Below are 24,159 nucleotides of genomic sequence, written 5' to 3'. Positions count from 1 at the left end.
TGACCCATAGTTGAAGATATTGCCCCAAATGGCCTTAATGATTTTTCCAAGTTATATGATTCTTGAATAAGGTTGACTTTGGTAGACTCTAAGTTTTCTTCCAGCAGTAGAATCTTCTAACTCAGTTACATCTTGATTATTGGGCATCTGTATTCTCTGAAGACATGATCAATGGAGGAGCTAATCATACAGAGCCAAGGCATCCTGAGGATACTTGGCAATGCATCTTAATTTGTAGGAGATGTCATACTTTGCTGTTTCAATCCCATCAATGTTCTGAACTACAGTCCCTAATTGTATTGATCTGTTCCAGATAACATATTGCACAAAAGTGAACATGGGGGAGTATTCATTTCAGCTGTAACTGAGAAAACAAGAACAAAAACATCTATTAGCAAATAAATCCATGACAATTAGATGCATCTGTAACTCATAAAATAAGAGCAACTTTGCACATAGATTTGCTTTATAATTTCCTGAGGGAAACACTTGAGTCTTTTATAATAATCACTCCTCAAAGGATCTATTTTTAAATTTTTTTTTTTAAATCTTGGGTTAACTTTCAGTGGAGAATTTCAGTATTTCAGTATTTCTTCCATTTTAGATGTTGTAATGTCAGCACATGGATCAACTTGCCAACTTCTTAATGTTCTTCAACTCTTCATCTCCAGCCCAGATTATATTCTTGTGTTTCATTTTTCTGTATTTCCTACAGCCAACTGGACATGACTATAACAATGACTCCAAGATACCCCAAACTCATCAATCTAAAAGTGAATTCATTATCATCACCCTAAATCAGCTCCCTGTGCCCTACCCCCTCTTACTTTGATTATAGAATGGCACACCACCTTTCCACTTAATCCAGAGAACACTGGCATCAGGCTTGGCTCTCCTTCTTCAACTAACCTATCACTGATTCCTCTTGATGTTACATCCTATATGCTTCTCACATCTCTACTTCTCTTCAACCTCTCTGCTTCCACTGATGTCAGAGCCTCCCAAATGGTCCTCCTGCCATCTTTCTAAGCACATTTCACAAAGTGATCCATCTATCATATCATTCTCCAGATGGAAACTATTCAGTTCACTACTTTTCCCTTTAGGGGAGAGCAGGATAGAAAGTAACTAAAATTGCTTGCAAAGCCCTTTTGACCTGTCCCCTGCTAACCTTTCCTACCTCATTTTCATTGTCTCCTTTTCTTCTTTCTTTATTCCTGTTACCTTTTCCTACATTCGTGCTCTATCCTCTAATCATTGGAAAATGTTCTTTATGCCTCAAGCATTTTTTTATTTTTATTTTTTTGGAAATTCTCTTTTTTTTTTTTTTTTTTACTGGGGAGTTCTTACTCTTTTCTCAAGCCACATCCTGAATATTTCATGGAAAGCATTCCTGGGAACTTCTAAGACCAGGGTTTGTCTCCTCCCCGTCCTACCTTAGTGCCATGTAGTTCATCATCATGTTAGAATGAAATCACCTATCTATTTCAGTCTAATAGTGTGAGCACAGGAATTATTCAACATCATATCTTTATTGCTTAGCATATATATATATATATATATATATATATATATATATATATATATATATATATATGTAGTTAATATTTCTAGAATGAATAAATAATACATGATTTGTTCTCTGCAACATGGTAAAGGGACTCCCTTATGGAAGGACCCTATAGTGTGTAGCTATGCTGATGACTTGGGAGATAAGTCTATCCAACAGTGGAATGAAGTATTGGAAAACTATTTTGACTGTAGATTTAAGTCATAGTCTCTAAACAGCTTATCAGCAATATAACTTACTTTAAAAAATAATCTCCATGTGTTTTAATTGTCTTACTTCACAAACTCAGGAGGGGGTAAAAAGGAGGGGCTATTTTTGGCTCCTTAAAATCCCAACATTTCAAGTAATCTCTTTTCTTAGACAACTAAATTTTACCTCTTATCAGACTCATCCTGGCCAATATCAAGATCTTCAGACCAGTGAGGCTTTCACCAATTTCATTCGTTTACTCTCATTCATCTGTTGCCCATTGATTACACACCTACTCAGTGCCAGATACTAGATACAGTAGATGGGTAATATGTCATCCCTCCCCTCAAAACCCAATCTATTCAGGGCTGGAAGGAAGGAAACAAAGATGACATAGTTACCTTCCAAGCTTATGCAAGCTTGAACTTAGCCAAAGGATTCCACAGGTGCATAAAAATCTTAAGGAATGAGAAAGTTTTTGCTTTATGTATGAAAAAAAGAAATAAGCTTTATGAGTAATAAATATTCTGAGGGAAGATCATACAGCAAATAGCAGATACCATAAAGAGAAGATTTTTCAAAATATGGAACTGTAAAGATTCTTGTTGTATTAGTTCATACTGAGTCAGTGATATCTGAGTCAGTTAGCCTTTTATTGAATTTTACTCATAACTGAAAAGCAAATAGTCTGGCAAAGTCTAAAAACGACACATAGGCAAAATATAGCCAAAGTGATGAGAGTCTGTGGTGAGTCACAGGTGGTAAACACTTATAACTTGTGACAACGATTAAAATGTGAATATTAACGGTGAGCCTACTAATGCTAGTACCGGGAAAGTAGAAATGTATTCTTAAGAATTATTGACTTAAGCAAAATTTGGAATAAGCAAAACTTTTCTGAACAGAATGACTCTGCAATTTTCATAAGCCAAAACCTCTTCCAAATACATTTCTAAGGCTTTTGCATATATATTTAGAGCCTCATTTAATATTATCTTGCTATGCCTTTAACACATTTGCTGTATAATAAATACCTTATACCTTTGCTATTCCTGTTGATTGGAATAACCTTTAGCTTCTCGGGTGCCTGTGAAGCTCAAATGTCATTTCTTCTATGAAGCACCACAACAGAATCAATTGAATTCTCTCAGGCTGAATTAACTCCTCAGCACTCTGAGTGCCCATAGCATTTTGTGATTTGCCTTTCTAATTGCACTTATTACATTGTATTGTCCAGATTGGTGGAAGTATCTCTGTTCCTTACCATACTGTGAGCTACTCATTAACTTTGCATCTACAGGACCCAACAGTGCCTGATTCACATTAAAGCCTCTCTACAGGCAGTTTAATGGTTGAATCACTCTGTTTTTTCTCCACCTTTCTGTGTCACTGTAGTACCGAGTTCGTGTTTTCTAGTTTTGGCTAACTTCATGATGTACGTTATTCATTAAAAAGTTCTGATCTCACAACTTGTTTTTAATTAGCCACAAATTTATCTTGGAAAAAGCAAGGGGTTGTAGTTTTAAGGCCCAGCTTTATCACTAAGAAATTATATGGTTTGGGGCAATCAATTTACCTGCCTTGTCTTCAGTTTCTTCATCTATAAAATGACGTTACTAAATGATTTCTACGTTCCCCATTCTCTCTAATTCTATGAACCAATATTCTTTCCTGAATTTATAAAAAATTCATGGTCCAAGTCATACCATTGTGTCTTCATCGATCTTGACTTGTTTCCTGTTCCTTTGCTTTCTCTTAAAAACACAATCAAATTGAAGTTTTTTATGGCTTACTATGATGTCTTTAGAGCTCGGAAAGTCACTGATACAGGTTCAATCCTGACTCTGCCACTTACAAAATTAAATTATCGTCTTGGCAACCTCAGCATGGCCAAGCCCCAGTTTCCTTATGTGTGAAATGAGGATGATAATAATAATAGTGCTTATTTCATGGGGTTATAGGTAATCTTCAGTATTTCCTATGATTCCCTGCAGTTGCAGGCGATTTATAGGGATTCAAAGGTCTTAATAACACAAGCGTGTTCACTGATGAATATACCAGTATCCTCAATTTTCTCCCCTTAGGTGAGGTTTTTTTAATGTCTTATTGATTGCCAGATACTGTATTGTAAACATCAGATACTATAATGCAAATATAGTGTCCAGTAAATATAGTGTGAAGTGTAATTGCAAACCTTACAACAGATGCCAAGCTTCCTGAAATTGATGAAAATGAAGTCAAATAATGTTTAAACACACAGGTAAAGACTGGATAAATAAATTAAAGAAGAAAAACTAATATAAACAGCAGGCTAGGCACCTTAAAGATACTGAATGGAATAAAGAGATAAACAGATAAATCTTTCCAATATTTATCACAAAAAGTTACCATATTTACGGTCATGCTTCAAAAAGTATAAAAGGATGTTATTTTATATAGTAATGCATTTAAAAATTATATTCAAGATTACATTTATTTATTTTTTTAGCCTTTTCTAAGAAGTAATTTGTGGAATTACTGAGCAAGAGGACATAATTCAGCATGAGAATAGCAGCATCTCATCCAGTGGGCCAGGAACAATGAGAGGCAGCTTCATCTCGGTCTCAGTTCTGTCTCAGACCCATGCCAGTGCTTACCCTTATCAATAACGTGAAAAGGCACAAAGACTGATCATCTGTGCATGTTTGACATCTAGTAATTTATTAACGTTTCAGCCTAGGCCACTCTATTCAAATATAAGACTCAAATAAACTAATAATTTCAAAACTTTGGTAGAACTTCAATTAACATTATTTTATTGATCTCTATAGTATTTTGCAATAAATAAAGGTAATTTCAATACTGTTTTGTTCTATGAATAACTCTGTGAAGTAGCTAAAACAGGCATTTTTCTTTTATTGTTGAAAAAGCAAAAGTTGGCCAGGTCTATTCACGCAGAGGCAGGACACAGGCTCCCTGACTGCAGGACATCATGATAAGGATGTTTCCTGTCTCTTCTCTATCAACAGTAATATTAAATACTTTACATTTTAGTTGTAATTCTCATTACAATCTTTTTAAGATAGATTTTGTTGCCTTTGATTTACAGATATGAAATCTGAGGTTCAAAGAGATTAAATAAACTCCCCCAAGTCACTGATAAACATTGTCTTTCTAACACCATAGGCCCTGGGGTTTTTAGGACCCTCACTCCTTTCACCATGTCGCCCCTTTTCTCAGCTGAACTTCAGTGTGGAATGTATTTGTTAATGGTAGAAGAACCACAACTGCCAAGAAGAAGCTTTAGAGTATAATAGAATTTTACAAAGTTAGTCTTAGAAAAAAGTGATTATTTTTAGCCTTTCAAGTTTACATATATCTTAATTATAATTACTGGTAAATTTAAGAAATGTTTTTTAAAAATGCATTTATTTCACCTTTGTTCCCTTTTTCTATATACTTTCTAGAGGTGACACTAAAGAGCAATGAAATGAGCAAAAACCATGATACACAAGAAAAGGAAAGAAAAAGAAACTGAAATTTTTATAAATCCCTAAACTTAGTAGGTCACTGCCTCTGTCACCCCATTTTAACAATTGAGATGTAAACTATAAAGGGATTTACTGAATTTTTTAGGGTCACAGAGTTCAAAGTCTGCTGGGAAAACATACCAACAATTCTTGTACCACTCATTGTTTTTGAGAGCAATCTTTAATCCCAGCATATTGCAGTAAAAAATATATATAATTTTGTGTAATACAGCAATAAAGAGAATACAGCAGCTGGAGTTATCACCAATAAACTCTGAATTGAATTTATGTATTGCAAGTGACCATTTACTTCTACTTATAACAGCTCTAGTCACGGATTATTTGTGAAGATTTTTATATGAGTGGCATAAATTACATAAATAAAATACTATGAGTTTGTTCATATTTTATATTATATTAAAGTTGCAGCAAAACTAATATTTTTCCATTGAGTTTCAGGACCAGAAGTCTCCAATTAGAAGGTGATGCGCTTGTTCGTTAAAATTGTAAAGCTGAAGGGCATCTTTCTAGATGAATTGCTGAATTGCCATCTAAACTAAAAATAGCAGCAATAAAACAAGTTTTATGTTCTCTCTTTTATTTCACACATTTATATTAATGTTAGCAGATGTAAGAAGCAATTTAAAGATGCATAAACAAATCTATAAGTGGCCTCAAGAAAGAAAGCTGTTCCAAGAAAAAAAACCCTTAGGATTATTCCAAATCAAATAAGTTCTCAATATATTTTCATATTTTGACAATAAACACTATTGTGGCTGTATGCTGTCACAGCGATATGACAGTGTGTTATAAAATGTCCCATATTCTTCAACCCTACATGAACGTCAAATTCACTGATTCAGTCTCCTTTTCATTGTGCCTCCTCCCCTCACCCCACTAAAATTCCCTGGTCGACCATTATAACCACCTCCTGGAATGTACCCTTGACTTCTTTACGTAGGTTCTTCCTTCCCCCATGCTTAGCAGAACTAGCCGTTTACACAAGTGTATGCACTTGTCAAAAACACCAAATGGTACACTTAAAAGTTATGCATTTCACTGCATGTAATTTTACCTTTAAAAAACTTTAAACAAATATTGAACTCTAGATAATAGGTTTGATTTTCACAATGACATTGGTTAGCAATTTTTGCTTAAACAAATGGATAAATATATTAAAGGTAATAGGAGGAGTTATAAATACACAAAGAAGAAACATTGATATTAAGTTGAGATGGAAAGTATTAATATAAACTCATATTTCTACTATCTACCTATCTAGCCAGATATAGAAATAATTATAGATACAAGCATATATATGTATGGGTGTACACATATATGTACATATACTAGATCTATTCAATGAGATTGTCTAAAAATTATGACACAGCATTAGCAATGAACACACCCAATACCTAGATCTTGATTTCTGTTTACCATTTTACATTAAAAGTAACCTAGACTTCTTAAAGAAAAATTATACCAAGACTGTATCAGGGGGAAAATATATCTATAAAGGATATTATTGAAAGAAAATATTGACAAAATTTGATTATGAACTATGAATTTGCTAACAGTGCTTATCAGTACTAAATTTTCTGATTTTGTTAATTTTGCTGTGGTTATATAAGAAAATACCCCATGTTTTTGTTTGTTTGTTTGTTTTTATTAATCCTCGCTTGAGGATATTTTTTCCATTGATTTTTGTTTCTTGTTTTTTCTAGAGGGAGTGGAAAGGAGGGAAGGAGAGGGGGAGAGAGAGAGAGAGAGAGAGAGAAATATCGATGTGAGAGAGAGACATTGATTGGTTGCCTCCCATACAGGACCCCTGAGAGGGGGATCAAACCTGCAACCCAGGTACGTGCCCTTAGCTGGGAATCTAATCACTGAGCCACACTGGCCAGGGTGAGAAGGCCCTTGTTTTTAGAAAATATTCACTGAACCATTTAATGGCAAAGGGTCATAAATGTCTTCAATTTACTGTCAAATAGTGCAGAAAAAGTAATGAGAACACACTAACCAAAACTCATGAGACACCAGTGAGAAAGGCAATTTGAAGAATTATAGTGAAAATTAGAGTTGCCACAGGTATCAGAAAATTGAATCTTCTGCTCACTGTATTCTCCATAAGAAGTTTACATGGAGTATGAGATTAGTGCAAACTTACCTCTTATTGTAGAATCAGAACAGAAGGAATGAGTGTCAAATTATGCTAATTCAATGCATACATTTTTTTTTCTAAGGATAGAGAATTGAAAATCCCACTCCTCTGTTCAGGGCATTTTCTCACTTTGTGGTGTTAAAATAAAAAACATTAAATTTGGGTTTGAAGAACTCCCTGTTTTAAGGTTTCGCATTAATCAGTTCACACCTTTCTTCCTTTAGTTGTGTTAATTCATATCTAGGCCACTGTCAAGTCCTATTGCTATTGGTTTCCAAAGGAACCCACGTTGTTTTTTGAAGGTGACGTCACAGATGGCTGATCTTAGCGACTACATACTGATATGAACCAAGATAGAGTAGATGCACTTCTCCCTATTCCTTCAAGTACAGGTAGAAGTCCTGGAAGTGATGTGTAAAGCACACATAAGAAGACTGTGAAAGGTAGACAGAGGAAGGCAGACCAGCTATGAACCTCGAAACATGAGAAAGACCATGGCGGTAAGTTCACTGGGTTTTCTTCTTGACTGGACTATGTGCTGGAGAAGACATAACCCAGAAAAGCCATTGGGAACTGACAAAAAGAGCCCTTATTGAAGCCTGTTCTTTCTAGCAAAGAACAAGGAAAGAGATAGCTTAGCAAGATGAAAAAGACTTTGAGACAATAACTGCCCTACTGCAGAAATACAATCATGGAACAAATACAGCTCTAGTCCTATCATTGTCAACAGAAGCTGAGCGGGGAGCCTAGACATCTACCCTTGCCAGGCTGTAATAGGCAATGCCAGGGTCTTGTCAGAGAAGCAAAGTGGGGACATGGGACCCTCATCCTCATCCAGCAGTAACAAGCCTTTCCCCGTGGTGTCAGTGGAAGCCACCTAGGGATCCTAGATTTTCATCCCCACCTAGCAGTAATGGGGCACCCTCCTCATCTCACAGGCATGGTATGAGAGAAGGCCAATTAGAAATTTCACTACCGGCCAGCAGCAAAACAATTTCCCTCTTGCAAAGTCAGTGGAGGTCAAAGTCCTGTGAAGATCACGTGAGAGGTAGTCACATGGCATCCCCTCCCCTCCCAACCAGGGAAATGTCAACAGAGGCCTAATGGGGAGCCTGAAATTCCACTTTCATTCAGCAATAATGAGGCATCCCTGAGGCATCAACAAAGGCCAAGTGGGGACCTAGACCTTTATCCCCACCTGGCCGTATTCCCCGCAATTGATACAGTGTTAGAGGGCAGCTGAAACAGGTTTAGATAATAAGATCTAGAGTCTCATAATATTATGGCAAAATGTCCAGGATAGAATAAAATAAAATAAAAATCACACATTATACTAAGAACCAGAAAATCTCAACTTGAATGAGAAGAGAAACTGAACAAGTGTCAGCACCAATTTGACAAAAATGTCCAAATTATGTGACAAGGGTTTTAAAGCAAGCATCACAAAAATGTCCCAATGAACAACTATGAACACACTTGAGACAAATTAAAAAATGGAAAATCTCAGCTAAGAAATGGAAAATATAAAGAAGAGACACATGGAAATTTTAACGGTGAAAAACAAAACAATTGAAATTAAAAACTCAGTGGATGGTTCAGCAGCAGAATGGAGGGGACAGAGAAAGAAGAATCAGTGAACCTGAAGATAGGACCTTAGAAATGGCCTTATCTGAACAACAGAGATAAAATAGCTTGGGAAGAAATGAACAGAATATCAGAGATCTGTGTGGCTGCAGCAAAATATCTGTGAACACAGAAGTCCCAAAAAGAGAGGAGAAAGAGGGTGGGATTGAAAAGTATTCAAAGAAATTTCTCAGATTTGGAATAAAATCAACATAAAAAGACTAACCAACAGATTCAGGAAACTGAGGAAACTGAAAACAAGATAAACCAGAGAAATGTATGCCAATACACATTAAAATAAAACTTTAGAAAAGTAAAAACAAAGAAAAAATCTTGAAAGCAGCAAGAAAGAAATGACACCTTATCTATCAGGGGGGAAACCAACTTGAATGAAAATGGATTTCTCATCAGAAATCATGGAAGTCAAAAGGAAATGGTGCATATTTCAAGTACTGAAAGAAAAAAAAAAAAATCTATCAACCAGAAATTCTTTATCTGGTCTCCAGATAAAGTCTGTATCTTATTCTCCAGAAATGTAGAGAAAAAAGACATTTTCAGATTAATGAAAACAGAGTTTGTCAACAGCAGAATTTAAGCTAAAATGACTGCTAAGGGAGGTCTTGGAATATAAAAAAGAAAATGATTAAAGAAGGAATTGTAGAACATTAAGAAGGAAGAAAGGAAAACTATGGGTAAACACAAAAGACTTTCCTTCCCCTCTTGAGTGTTCCAAATTTTAATAGTTGAAACAAAAAGTATGGTATTTTCTAATGTGAATGAGGAAATGTATGCAGAAGAAATATTTAAGGTAATTCATTATATTATAAATGAAGGAAAGTAAAGGAACTTAAAGAGAAGCAAGTTTTCTACATTTGATTCTGACATCAGTAGAATTCTTTGTCTTGATTGCAGTGGTGGTTACAGTAACCTACACATATGATAAAATGATATAGATCTATACACAACATTGCATATAAATTTTGTGATGTTGTACTATAGTTAATGCAAGAAGTAATCATTGGAAGAAAGTGGCTGAAGGGTGCTCAGAAACTTTCGGTTATTGCAACTTCTTGTAAATCTATAATTATTTTAAAATAAAAAGTAAATAATAAGCTTTTTAAAAGTCATTAGAGGTCATATTTGGAAACTTCTAGCTATGAGAAAACATAAACACACAATAAAGAGTTGGTGTAAAATTAGAACATATTTTCCCAGTGATTGGGTTTTTTTAATAGACATTTATGACCTACTTGATTTAGGGAATTCAGTTCCATTTTGATTTTGATCTTATATTACTTTCTGCTTTTTTATGTCTTTGACAATAACACTGTGTAGAAGCTCATGAGTCATCTTGGCTGGGTCATGACAATAACTGACAAATTTTTTAGCATTTCCTATTCTATTAAGCTATCAGGGCATAACAGCAGATACCTTGGACATCTGCAAACATTTTTTCTCTTTCGGGAAAGTGAAAAATAACTAGCATAGGACTCTTAGAATCGATCAGTGGCCCAACTAGATAGTGGCATCAAATTGTGATAACCAAATATACCCAGGCCTTATTACCCATCTGTGTCTGATTTTCTTATGTAGAGTAAAAAATCCTTCCTGCCCTTCTAACTTGTAGTAGATATTTTCAGAGCTCCTACAAAGCTCGGATTACTTCTCTGGGAACTGATCCCATCTTCCCCATGCAGTCCTGTCACAATTGATTGTATAGATTCCCTTTCCTGTGCCAATTTGGAATTGGGATCCATAGACTCAAATTGGGTTAAAGTCCAAAGTTGCTAATTTTTATAGCCATTACTTTTTCTCAAGTATGATATATTCCAAACACACAAAAACACCCAATCACTTCCCACCCTGAATAAACAGATGTTACTACTTAGACACATATATTTCACAATTTTTCTTCTAAAAAAATTTAGGAAAATTTTGATATAGTTACAACATTTTTTAAAAGTACAGAATATACCAATGACCAAGATAAAACAATTATCAAAATTTTGTCACATTCACTTAACTTATTTTTAATTTACTTCTAAGTTGTGGTAAAAACACATAACATAAAATTTATCATTTTAAACATTCTTAAGTCTGCAATTCAGTAGTGTTAACTATATTCATAAATTTGACGCCCTTTGAACAGTCATTTGTCCCTTCCTCCAACCCCTGAAAACTATAATTCCACTCCCTGTTTCTATGAATTTGACTCTTACAGATACAGCATTATAAGTGGAACCATACGGTTCCACTTTTTTTTGTCGTTTTTTGACTGGCTTATTTCACTTAGAATGATGCCCTCAAGATTCATCACTGTTGTAGCATGCGACAGGATTCCCTTCTTTGTTAACACTAAGTAACATCCCAATATACGCATTTGCTACATTTGTTAAACACTCAGGTTCTACTCCTGCGCTTTGCAGCGGACTGGAGGCCGGGCCTCCGTCCCAGCGCCGCGTGGGGGTCGGGGCCCAGCTGACCCCAGGAACCCGTTCGCCTCCCGCTCACCGCTCGCTGGGCCGCTTTCAGCTCATTCTCCTTCTTGCTTCTTCCGTTTCCTTCCTTCTCCTTTCCTTTTGCCATCGGAGATTTTTTTTTTTTTTTTTACTGTCATCTCAGCCAGGGGTACATTTAAAAGGCATGTTTGCAGTACTTCAGCCACAATGTAGTTGCATTGTAGTGAGGGGGAGCTCTCAGTGTTTCTGCACAACAGTACAGTAGTTTTTTTAGACGGCTATCGAGAGTGGGATCCATACTGCTTTTGTGTGTAACACTGTGCCAAAACCGACCAGAGGGAGGCCTGATGTTTTCCAGGTTATGGGCTTGTCCGCCTCCTTCCCACAGCAGCAAAGACTGAAGGCAAGAAGTTACCTGGGGGGCCCATGAAAACGCTTACCACCGCTTTCCCCTCCAAACCTCAACAGTCAGTCAGTGGGTTCAGCTTCCGTCCTGTTGCATTACCTTTTACACAGACATCTTACACATTTTATCTGAAGCAAGATAGAGCATGGCTGAGCAAATGAGTGTGTGTCTGTATGCAGTAGGCTGTAATTTTACATTTTTCATTATTATTTAGTATAATAAGAGGGGGGTCAAGTATAGGTAATAAGTGAATTTATCAGAAAACAGACAATGTCTTCATTAGGGAAGGAAGGATTACAAATCTCAGACTAGTCAGAAATGAAAATTTATATCATAAATATCTATATTTCATGCTACTAGTTGCATGTGGGATTCATTGTTACAGGTAGCTCTTCACCTCTGGAATCAGAGGGGACTGTGGTAGGGGTTTTGTTATTGGGTGTCCCAGCTGACTGCTCCCAGAATTCTCCAGCAGTTATATGCTGGAAAGAGGAAGCAGGTGTAATCAGATGACTGCTCAGGAATGTGACCTAAAGGGGACACTAATTGGGACACAGAGACTGGTCATATGGCTCTCTTTGGCAGGTTGTTTTAAATAGTTGTCTGCAACTCTTGATGTCTATGATCTATACCTAGGTCACCTTCAACAATTTCTCTTCCTGTAAACAGGAAAAGTAGTGCTGGGAAACAGGCAAGTGAGAGTAAACAAGAGGGGACACAGTCACTTCTGCCCCTGTTAGCCAGTCTGACACTACTTGCTAACCCTGGGGTCAAGTTTAGTAATCCTTAAGTATTTCTGGCTGCTTTGTTTACAAATTGAACCTCAAAGTAATGAATGCTAGTGAGGTTGGATGGTGTAGCTGAAAGAGTTCAGGATTTGAAGGGATCAAGTCTTAGCCTCGTTACTTAATAGCTTTGTAGCCTTGGTCTTATAACCTATCTAGGTGTTATACGGTGATTATAATAGCAGCCTGAGCAGATTAATGTAAAGATGAAATAAGAAAAACTTACAGTGTGGGCAAATACAATATGCTGAGTATTCATTGGTTCTTTTTTCATCATTCACCTGAAGTTTGGGTTGGGTGTTAGAAGACATTCACACATTGGAAATCAACTTACTCCATTCATAATAACCATCCTTGTTATTGCTCAAACATAACAGATATTTTTCTGCCTTAACACAATGAGTCTGGCTGTTCCCTTTCCCTGACTGTTCTCCCAGTTATGCACATGGGCTGACTTCCCTTCTTCAACTCTTTGCTCAAACGTCTCCTCATCATGGCTTATTCCAACAACCTCATTTAAAATTGCAACCTATACATGTCCTTCCTCGCTGCTCCTTCATTACTGTGCTGCTGATTCTTCTCACCATGCTCCTTTTCTTTTTTTAATATAATTTCAATTTCTAGAACTTTATAAAATTTAAATTTAATTTTTTATTGTTTATATATACTCTGCCTTTCTTCACTAGAATGTATACTCCATACAGGCTAAAACCTTTGCTTAATTCACTAATATATCTTAAGCATCTGTTTCCTGGTATGTCATTAGGGCACAATAAATACAGGGTGGGACAAAAGTAGGTTTATAGTTGTTTGTATGAAAAATAATACAATAATTAACAAATATTAATACAAGAATAAACTGTGTTTCTGGTACTCACAACTGTAAACCTACTTTCGCCCCATCCTGTATTTTTTAATGAATGCACACAGGTATTTCAGACTATGTCAGACTATAAAACTTACTCAGGAATGAACTGTGCCCTGAACTGCCATGCTTTTTTCTTTCTTTACCACCACATCCCCTGAGCCTGGAGTGTAGGAGTATAAAATGAATAATGGAAAGGATGGGGGTGGGGGAAGGTTGAAGTACAATGCTGAGGATCACCCAGGTTCAGGCAAAGCTCCACTATAATTATTCTCTTCGTTCTGAATCTAACAGCCAAACATACTGGCTTAGGATTTTTTCTATATTTAACTAATGTTATGCATCCAGAAGGTCAAGACAATGCAAAGAATGTTAACTACTGCCTAAGAACTTTGATGTAACCACAGTGAATATTTATGCTCACTGAGTCCTTTAAAGTTTGAATATTGGTATTTAAATTAACACTAAAATGATGTTCATCATTTTTGTAATAAAAGAGCAATGCAATGACATTCAGTTGCACCTCATCAATGGATAGTCTCACTGTTCTACCCATGTCAGTTTGCTTTTGGCTGAGCAGGACACTGGCTGTCATCTGTTTTCATGGAGTGATCCTACCTACCCCACCCAAATGAAAAGACACAACTGATCAAGCCCCTTCTGAGAATCTATTTTTTGTTCTTAGAATTGTCTGCTCTATATAATATCAAGAAAGAATCATCTAGTACAATCTCAAGAGAGTACAACACCTTCTTAACATTTAAGAGGTGATATCATGCTCAGAGAATTTTTGCAGAGACAAATCCAAAATGAAGAATAACTTCATAGCTGAGTTCTTTGGAGGAACAGAAACTGTGAGACATAAGACAAAGAGGAATGAATGCATGTTATAAGTACAGAAGGCAAGTTTACAGAAATCATAGTTAATTTTTGTCAAGAGAGCTGGAATTAAGATGCCTTTTATTATCACCTGATTTCTCTCCCTCAACTTCTAGCAGTTAAAATGATGGCCTTTCCCCTGAGATCTCTCTATAATGAAAACTTTAGGACAAGTTAGTCTGATTTCACACAACTGCTGTGCTCAGTCATCTATACTCAAAGTGTCACATATGCTTGAACAAACAGGCATAATGCAAAGGCTTTATGTGACGCTAGCGTCTGATATGGCCTTATCACAATGCATTTATCATTTAAGTTTGCCTTTGTCTTGTCTTCAGGTATTAATACAGTTAAGGATTTCTCAGGTTGCACTGAAGAAAAATGCTCTAGGGAAGCACTGAAACCGTCTATATTCTACCTCATCATAGCATAGCCATTCACTTATTTGAACACACAGGGTAAAGGAAACGTGCAATAATTTTCTGAAACAATGTGAGGACAGGCAATTAAGTCAAGCATTCTAGTAAATAATTTATGCCCTCAAAAATATGCTTTATTGTGTGCAACAGCCTTAATTGCTCAAAATCTAAATGCTTCACTTTAGAGACAGAGCTCTCAGGTGGCAGACAAAACCACCAATTTATCCATGATTCATTCCAACTTCTTTACATTGATGGCAACTGGGACGCAAAGAAAGAAGCAAGATGATCCAGATTGTACCATTGGAGATTACTGAGCTGAAATTAAGACATAAAAGTATCAAGAAGGGTAAATCAAAATATAAAATCATAAACTCAGCAATATACTGTTAAAGTGTGGATCAGCAAAGATGGGTGGCCCCACGTAGAGGTTCTATATCAATTGATAAAGATGAAAATTTATCTGCTCCCAAGACTCTGACCACATAAGTATCGCTCATGTCCCTGTGGTTAATTGCAGGGTAGAAATTGGGGTAGAATGAGAAATGTATCAAATGGTTAGTACTAAAACTAACTTTGAGGACAACTAATCCAACCCCCAGTAATTTTACAAAAGATGTAAATGGGTTCTTAATAGAAGTCAGTTAATGTGTTCTTAATACACAGTTGGTTGATACCAGAGAATATACTAAAAAAAAAGAATATACCATCTTTGCCATTAAGTCATATTTATCTTACTAAGTTTATCTAACATATTAGGGTATAAAGTCATACGATACCAAATAACTGAACTGGTCATGTGTTTCACTTAGTACTCAAATTTATGAATGATTTTTTTTGTCATTGTCTTTGTTTGGCATTAGTTGTAATGCCCTTTTTTACTTTAATTAGGATATTATTATTTTCGGGTATCTTTTCTTCTGCTTAGACACAGGTCATTTGCATAAACAAGCTATAAAATGGAGTCTCCAGGGTCTGTTCCTGTCCAGCTACCCTGCAATTAACTACAGGGACTTAAATGTACAGCACTGAGAAGGGAGTCAACCAAGGGCCACCATCAGGTGCTTTTAGACACTGAACACTGGTACAGCAATTAAATTCAACCATCTGGAGAGTCAATAAAAAATATAAATAGAGATTATTGGTCACCTATTTCAGATGCATGGCTCTGGTTACACAGTGAAAACCCAGAAGCCATAAGGCCACAGTAGAGGTTGCTATAGCCAATCTAGTTAACAACTCATAGACTGCTATAGCTAAGAATCATCTATTAGTTAGCTCTTGCCAAGGTCACAGAAGTCATTAATGTCTGACTTAGAACAAAAACCAAGGATTCCCCACATGAGTCCAGGATTCTCTCCAAGTTTTTTTTATCACCATTTATTCCCCTATACCTTCTTTCACCTCCACCCCGCATCCCCGCTCCCACCCCCCCCCCAATCACCACACCACACTTGAAACTGCAAGTTATTTACAAATCTTAAAAGTACTAAACTAGACTAACTTCCTTTAGTTTGTTTATTTAAGAAAAGGAAGGACAGATTGCTCCAAAACTCAAGCTGTCGATGTTGAGGAATCAGACCATATAAATCAAGGACACAGGAAATATCAAACGCCCACAAATGCAGTCAGTAGCAAATTTTATGTGCTGGTGTGGAGGAAAGGTTTAAAAGTAGCTTTAAGACCAGAAAGACTATAAGGAAAAAAGAAAGCTGAGAAGATAAATTTTTCTCATAAAACTCCTCTAAATTACCCTTTTTAAAAGTGACAGGTCTTGCCCGATTTAGTAAGCCAGGATGATGACATTATTTTCTCAAAAAACTGTTTATGTATCCAGATGCTATTTTCTACCCCCAAAAAGGGAATCTGTAGAACTTCAGAGCACTAAGGGAATTAATGGCTGAACAATCCCCTTCAGAGCGCTGCTCACTTCACTTGTTAAGTGATCAAAGTTTGTGATACAAAGCAGTTGAAATGACCATAAATCTAGAAGGAAAATAAAACTCCCTCTTTGTTGTTATAATTTTTCAGTGTTTATTATATGTCACAAAATGTTTGACCTTAAAGTCCTCATCTGAGTTCCTGGAGCAGTGACCTCCTGCCAATGGCATTATGCTGTCAAATGAGCAAATGATAAACTTTTATTATGTTAAGTTACTGGAATTTGGAGTTGTTTGTTACAGCCTCTAATGTTACTTACCCTGACTTATGCACAGAGAGGCACATCTTTTTCCAAATTGGTAGTTGTTTTCTGTGTGGTAGACATTATATATAATTTTTCATCAATATATTTTCTTCTTCACTTTTGCACAAGACTGATACCTATCCTTCTCAACTTCTAAATTAAGAGAGGGAATGTTAAAATTTATCCTCACAATTCCTTGAGGGGTTCCACAGACATCCTTGCTGGATGCAACATCCAAATCTTTACATTAAAAATAACCTCCATAGCCCAGCCTGTGTGGCTCAGTGGTTAACTGTGGAGCCATGAACCAGGAGGTAACGGTCCAATTCCCGGTCAGGGCACAGGCCCGGGTTGCAGGCTCGATCCCTAGTGGGGGACGCACAGGAGGCAGCCGATCAATGGCTCCTCATCATTGATGTTTTTATCTCTCTCTTCCTCTTTCTGAAATCAATAAAAACATGTTTTTAAAATAATAATAATAACCTCAATATAATACTGAATAAAGATAGGAGGGCCATTTGATGTCAACAAACAAACAACCTCTTGAGAGTCAACACAGAAGAAAAGACATGGTTAATAGTTTTTGAACCAGAAAGAACAGGTTTAAATACTAGACATGCCACACTCTATCCAGCTTCTCTTAAGCAAAATAGCTATTTAAGTGCCAGTTTGTTTAATCTGTAAAACTGTGATGACAGAGCCCACTTAGAAGGTTGTTGTGAGATTTAAATGACACATACACAAAATAGTTCTTGTCATGCCGTAAGGAATTTCTACATAGAGATACCACACTCTCTTAAAAAGGTAGGATTTAAATTTTTTTTAAAGTAGGATAAGTTTAAACTATAACCATCAAGATGGAGGGAGAAACAATTTTCAGTATGAGAAGTAAAAGTATACAACTGCAAGGTGGCTTTGCTGAAAGATGCATCTTTTCTTCACAATTGCGCACATAATGGGTTGTGGTAACGAGTATAGTTTCAATCAGCATATTTCCACTCTTGTGTCACTGCTCATGACACCATGGAAAGATTTACAAGACATACTCTCCTGTCAGTGTCAAGATTCATTGGAAGGCATAACTCAATAGGCTATAAATGACAACTTGCTTTTCTGCTAATTGCATAGTCACAGAAAACTTAGTCAAAATGAGTTTGCTAGTTGTTGCTTTAGGGCTTTAAGTATCCCAATGAAAACATAATAAATTTAAGATTAAGACTGATACAAAGTGGTGGTCATCTGCTTGGTTGATGAAGAGGCTTTTATCCAACCAAATCAATGAATATTAATGGCCTTTGAGCTGAAATTCCAAGTAATTGGTGAACATATATGTAATCTGACAACTCAGTGACCAGAAACAATTCTAGGAGCAATGATCATAGCAGTGATATCTTATAATAAATACAAGGGCTCTTAGAAAAAGATTCCAAGGCTTTACAAAACCAACTAATGATGGAATGATATTTTGTTCTGTTTACCAGTCATAATGCAATGTAATTAAACCCAGTGGCAGAAGGATAACAGCACCAAGATGCAGACAATTAAGTTGATCGCAACACATGTAAGATATGTCTATACACCACATAAATCTGACAGGAGAGATCTAGATCTACCTTAATTAAAATATGCATTTTTCTGCCATTTGCACGTAATAAAAATACTCATTTTCCACATTCGAAGCAGTAGGATAAATTGTCAATGATAGTGTTTCTAAAAATTGGATACTAACATTAATTGATCTTTAAAGAATTGGATTTAAGAGTCTAAGAATTATTTCTTCTAGTTCAGATGCTTAGAGAAGCTCTGGGTGAGAAAAAATAATATTAAAGAGTAAACAATTATTTCTTTCAAAAATCGATTTGCAGTTCATCATATATTCAGGGAAATAATCATGTGTTGGAAATACAGTGCAACTGTCTACTCCCAGCCTGCAGCTTTTCATTCTACCATTTACATATGAATTTTTAAATTTTAATTTCAACACATTTATCAATCTCATATGTTTTTGTGTGATATTTAAGAATAACTTTTTTACCATTGGGCAACTTATATTTTCCCACTTTTCCTCCTAATAAAGATTTCTCTTTTTTTCATATTTAAAGCTTTAATTGCTCTGAAGTTCATTTTTGGGTAAAGTTAAAACCGAATTTCACTTTGTCTAAGGAAATTCACTAAACCAACACCATATATTTTTAATAGACTACCCTTTTCTTATGTTTTATGACATAATATCTATCATTTATATATCTATATACTTCATTTATCCTATATTAAATTCAGAAATATAATTATATACACTAAGAAAGTTTCTGGGCTATCTCCTCTGAACATTGATCAAATTCCTGCTCTTAATCAAACACTACATTATCTTGAAAAATTGCTGTTTTATAGTCTATTTTAATATTTGGTTATTAACTCTGAATTAATATGCAATGCAAAGAGCAAACACTAGATAAAAGGTATGACCTTTCAGTCTTTGCTCCTGTAGCTCTTAAATTCTTATTTGAGTTTCAACAGAGGCATTGCCTCCTCTAAGGAGACTTTTATAAGTTCTTTTCTTCCTCAGGGGTCCTGTTAGGTACCTTTCTTCTTTGCTCCTTCGTTATATTTCATAATGTCCCATTCATCTCTTGGTTAAGGCATATATCTCATTGCATTTGGAGGGTTGAGATTTCTACCACTTATACCACTGGACTGTGGTCAACTCTGTGAGGGCAGAGACTATGTTCTGTATCCATGATGCCTCGAATGATTTCTAGCCATAGTAGTAGCTCAATAAAGTTTGCCTGAGCAAATGAATGTATGGTAACAATTGGACTTTCCCCTGATGTGGATAATGGGGAGAAAAAAACCTAGTTTACAATTTGGGCATTGCTGTCATTAATCTAGGACTTATTACAAAGACACACTATAGTAATTTTAAATGCAAACATCTAGGTATAATTCAGTAACGTCTTGATTTTGAATTTTTGCTTTACCAAAAAGTTTCACCATCATCATTAGATACTTAAAAGCTGTGGTTTGTATGCAGTCCCCAGTCATTTGCTGTTAAAATTCCCCTTGCAGTTTATCTCTCTTGCCACCTTTATTTGCTTTTTAAATCAAACCCAATTTAAATAAAGTGTCTACAGAATATCTGCTAATCCCAGCAGGGCCTAAAAGTCTCAACACTTGTTATGCACTTGGAGAAATGACTTTCCATTGCAAGCATCTGGCCTCAAGAGAAGCTATGACCATTGGATATGCATTCACATCCCTGACAGACCTTGTAGGATTATGAGTTTCCAATTAGAGATTTCTTGAGAATTTAACTTGTGCCCCAACAGCTAGTTAACAAAAGAGCATGTCTGTTTCCTTGATAACAGCTGTAGATGTTTGCATTTTGAATCAGACTTGCATCTCAGCATCAGCTATAACCAGTTTATTGAATAGGCCATATCTTTTGCAAGAATTAAACATTAAAAAAAAAATCAGAAGGGAATATTTACATTTTTCAAGTGAAAATATTGAAAGTTTTAAAATAGCCTTTGAGCAACCAAAAATTATCATATAAAGTCCTGCATTTAATCTATTCAATCTATTTAACTGTGTCAAAATCAAGGTAAAATAAACATATAAATACATACACTATAAGAAAGACAGGTAATTGTGATAAAGCAGAAACAGTTGGTTAACTGCCATGAATAAGAAGTGCAAGCTGATAGCTTGGAGTGGAGCTAAAATAACTATAACAGCTTAGCTGTAAACTACACAAACAAAAAAGACAATCATTTAAACGATACTCAAATTTGCAAAGCCAATTGAAATGGAACACTTATGAGTCTTTTATTAATCCACTCTAAGACAAGATGCATAATATCGACAAATGCTTCTGCATTCCATGTTAATTTAATGAGCTCATCTTGAAAAATCCACATTGACTACTTAGAGGCCTTGAGGCTCTCTTTACACTTTTGATCCTCAGAAATGAGGCTTTTGCATCATCCATTTATGGTTAGAAGTGATATTACAAGATTTGAAACGTGTCTTTCTCCCTCAGGAGCGAATGGGAATCACAGTAAGCGTCAGCACTCCCCGCATTCACCAGCTACGCCGGAGCTCTGGAGCGAAGAGGAAAGGACGTTGCAACTGAGAAAGCAACTGCTTTGGCCAGAAGATCTGACTGCAGGTTAAAGCACAGCTCAGCAATAAAAAAAAGGGGGGGGAAATTCTGCTTTTATATTTAATGTAGTCGAGTCCTGAGGATTAAAATCCATATTTATTCTCACTTTCCAAGCAGAATTTCAAAGTTTTGATTTTCATTAAAGGGAAATATTATAAATGTTTAATCCTGTTATTGAATAAAGAATGATTATGCTCCAGCTATTCCTAAATCATAAAGTTCAACATGTCATTATTGGCACCAAAATGCATGAGATAATCACAGCTTTACCTTTAGACGATGAAATTTCATTGGGCATAAGTAATCTTGCCTCATCCCTCCATCTCCCTACAGCAAAAGAAATTCCCACTCAAAGGACTGAAATCCTCACTTGTAGAGAAGTCACTCTTTATGAAGTAAGCATTGGTACACCCAGTTAACACTTCAGTGTAGATTAGCTTATTGGTGTCTTTTTGCTTCAGGGAAATTGGAACAGGAGAATTGTGAGCCTGTGGATGGCCTGGGCAGCTAAGGTTTCCCCACATAACTACCTGTCAACTTAGAATGCTGGGAGTAGTGCAAAGGAAGTGGGAATCACTGGACAAATACATTTTGATGGGATGAAAAAGAGAGACAGAGTCCCAAAGCTTCTCAAACACAACAATCCTCAACCTCCCTCTAGGTCTTTGCACTTCCTACTCTCTTGAAACTCTCCACTCCTCTGTATGTCCCCAACACCAGCCCTCTGCCTGGCTAAATCATCTTCAACTTTTGGGTCTTAGTATAAATGTGACTTCATCAGGCAAGGCTTCTCTAACCCCTAAGGTCAGGATGTACCCATGTAATACTGAATTTTTTTACTTTTGCATATATGAAATACAATTAATTCTTTAATTATATTTTTAATATAATCTTCCCAACTTGACTATAAGCATCAACAAAACAGGGCCAGGCTTACTTACCATTCTTTCCCAGCCCCTAACACACTATAAACATTTAAAAAATATTTGTGGACTGATTGACAGTTTGTTGCAATGTGCACACATGCAGTAAATAGTTTTGGAAGGAGAGCATTATAGCAGCACGCTCTCCATGGCATGAGGGTGGTGGCACTGTAAGCCTGAGAAGGGGATGGGGGGGGATGGAAGAGAAAATGAAGGGGAAGGAGATAATATTTTCAATGTCACAATTTGGCCAAGCCTCAATCTTGCTACGTCTTATTGGCCCCTACTTTTCCTATTTTCTGCAGCCTTCTCTTTGAGGGTTTTGGTAGGAAGAGCAATAAAACAATAGTGCTTGTCATGTGTCAGGCATTTCTAAACACAAATTAACGTGTTTGGTCATCACATAACCCTATGAGAGAGATACTTCTATTATTTATTTGTAGGTGAGGAAGCTAAAGCATTAAGATATTGATTAAGTAATATCCTGGATTCTTGCAGAGAGGATGTGGTGGACCTAGTATTGGAACTCAGCACTCTGATTTCAGAAAGCACGCTATTAAATGCTTTGCAAGAATTATGTGGAAAGGGATGTGGAACATCCTTGTTTAATTAACATCAATTTATAACTTTTTTCCCTTGCCCCCTCCTTTGTAGGACAATTTAAGTTTTATTGCCCTTCCTGTCTACTTTGCATCCAGTGGTGGCTCTGCAAGCCAATTCTGATAAATGAGGCATAAGCAGATATCTTCTGGAAAGAGATGGTTTCTGAGAAAACAGTTATTTTTCTGAAAACATAAGAGGATAACTGTAGGTTGTGGCCATCTTTCCCTACGGTTCCTATCTGGAATGTAGATATTAAGCCTAGAGCTCTAGCAGCCATTTTGTACCCATGAGGAAAAAGCCAAAGAACCATAAAGGAGACATCCAAAGCTTTTTCAGTGCTGAGCCACGGAACCAGTGTCAACATCTGACCATATCCATTCTCCTTGTTTTGTGGTAAAAACAACCCCCAATTTGTTTGCCCATTGTTGGTAATGCTTTCTGTTACTTATAGCTGAAAACAACCCTAAATGATACAAGAGAAAACATTACCAAGAGTGGGTAAGCAAATTAAAGTTTATTTTATTTTATTTTACCATATAACAAAATTAAGGGAAACTTAAGGAACTTCTGAAGATATGTCCAGCTCTAATATTAATTTAGAAAAATGCTGGGAAGGGCTGGGGCTATACCTCATTATACCAGAGTCCCAGAAGGAAACTAATGAAATATTAAAAGGGCTCAACTGAAAATAATTTAAATGAGACTATTTACAGAGGGTTCAATAAGGTCAAGGAAATCAGCAAGGAAAACTGAAGCACCCAGAATCTGGTAACAGCACACGAGTGGGCCCAATGGAGCAAAGAGAGGGAGCAGAGTTGCCAGAGGTCAGAAAGATCTAGAACTATGAACGAGGGTTCATCACACAGGAACTTTGTCCATAGAGATGCTCAGTCCCTGTCAGAGCCATAGTAGTCAGGACTGGAATTAGGGCTGGGTACTTAATTACAAACAATACTTCTCTCTCCTGATCTGCTGGAGGTTCCCCAATGGCAAACCCAGTTGGAAGCATGAGGATAGGAGACTCTGGGAGATTCTGTTCAGAGAGATCAGCCTCCTGGAGCACTGAAAGGGCAGAGAAGGGCTGAGAATAGGTCCAGGAAGGATGTGGTGGGGAAGCTGGAGCAGGAAGAAGGATGCAAATGGAGAAAACTTGCCTTGGAACAGAGAGTGAATAAACTTTCCTCATCTCATTTTATTTTATGAGTATCCCAGAACTAAATGTTGAATATTTGATAAAAGTAATAAAGAAACATAGTTCTAGTCCCTACCAATTATGTGACCTAGGGCAAGTTACTGAACGATTATCTCATGAATCCCAAGTCCAGTCCATATTCTGTTGGCTTCAGGATTCAAGAAAATGGCCCTTCCAATGTCCTTGTCTTTTGCTATCTTGACTGACTCCATGACCTTATTTGCACCCA

At 36.4% G+C, this 24,159-nt stretch overlaps 1 protein-coding gene across 2 annotated transcripts in view; it reads left to right on the top strand.

Annotated features, from left to right (window-relative positions):
• The window catches only part of PTGER3 (prostaglandin E receptor 3), a 160,172-nt gene extending 138,752 nt beyond the window's left edge, over positions 1–21,420 (top strand). For both annotated transcript variants that reach the window (XM_081145111.1, XM_081145112.1), the window contains one exon: positions 21,090–21,420. In XM_081145111.1, coding sequence (XP_081001237.1) covers positions 21,090–21,182 — 93 coding nt within the window. In that variant the 3' untranslated portion in view covers positions 21,183–21,420. The remainder of the gene's footprint in view (positions 1–21,089) is intronic.
• Positions 21,421–24,159: the final 2,739 nt, after the last annotated feature.

The sequence above is a fragment of the Miniopterus schreibersii genome (assembly GCF_964146895.1).
Source record: "Miniopterus schreibersii genome assembly, chromosome: 8".
Taxonomy (NCBI): domain Eukaryota; kingdom Metazoa; phylum Chordata; class Mammalia; order Chiroptera; family Miniopteridae; genus Miniopterus; species Miniopterus schreibersii.
This window is presented reverse-complemented; position numbering and strand designations above follow the sequence as displayed.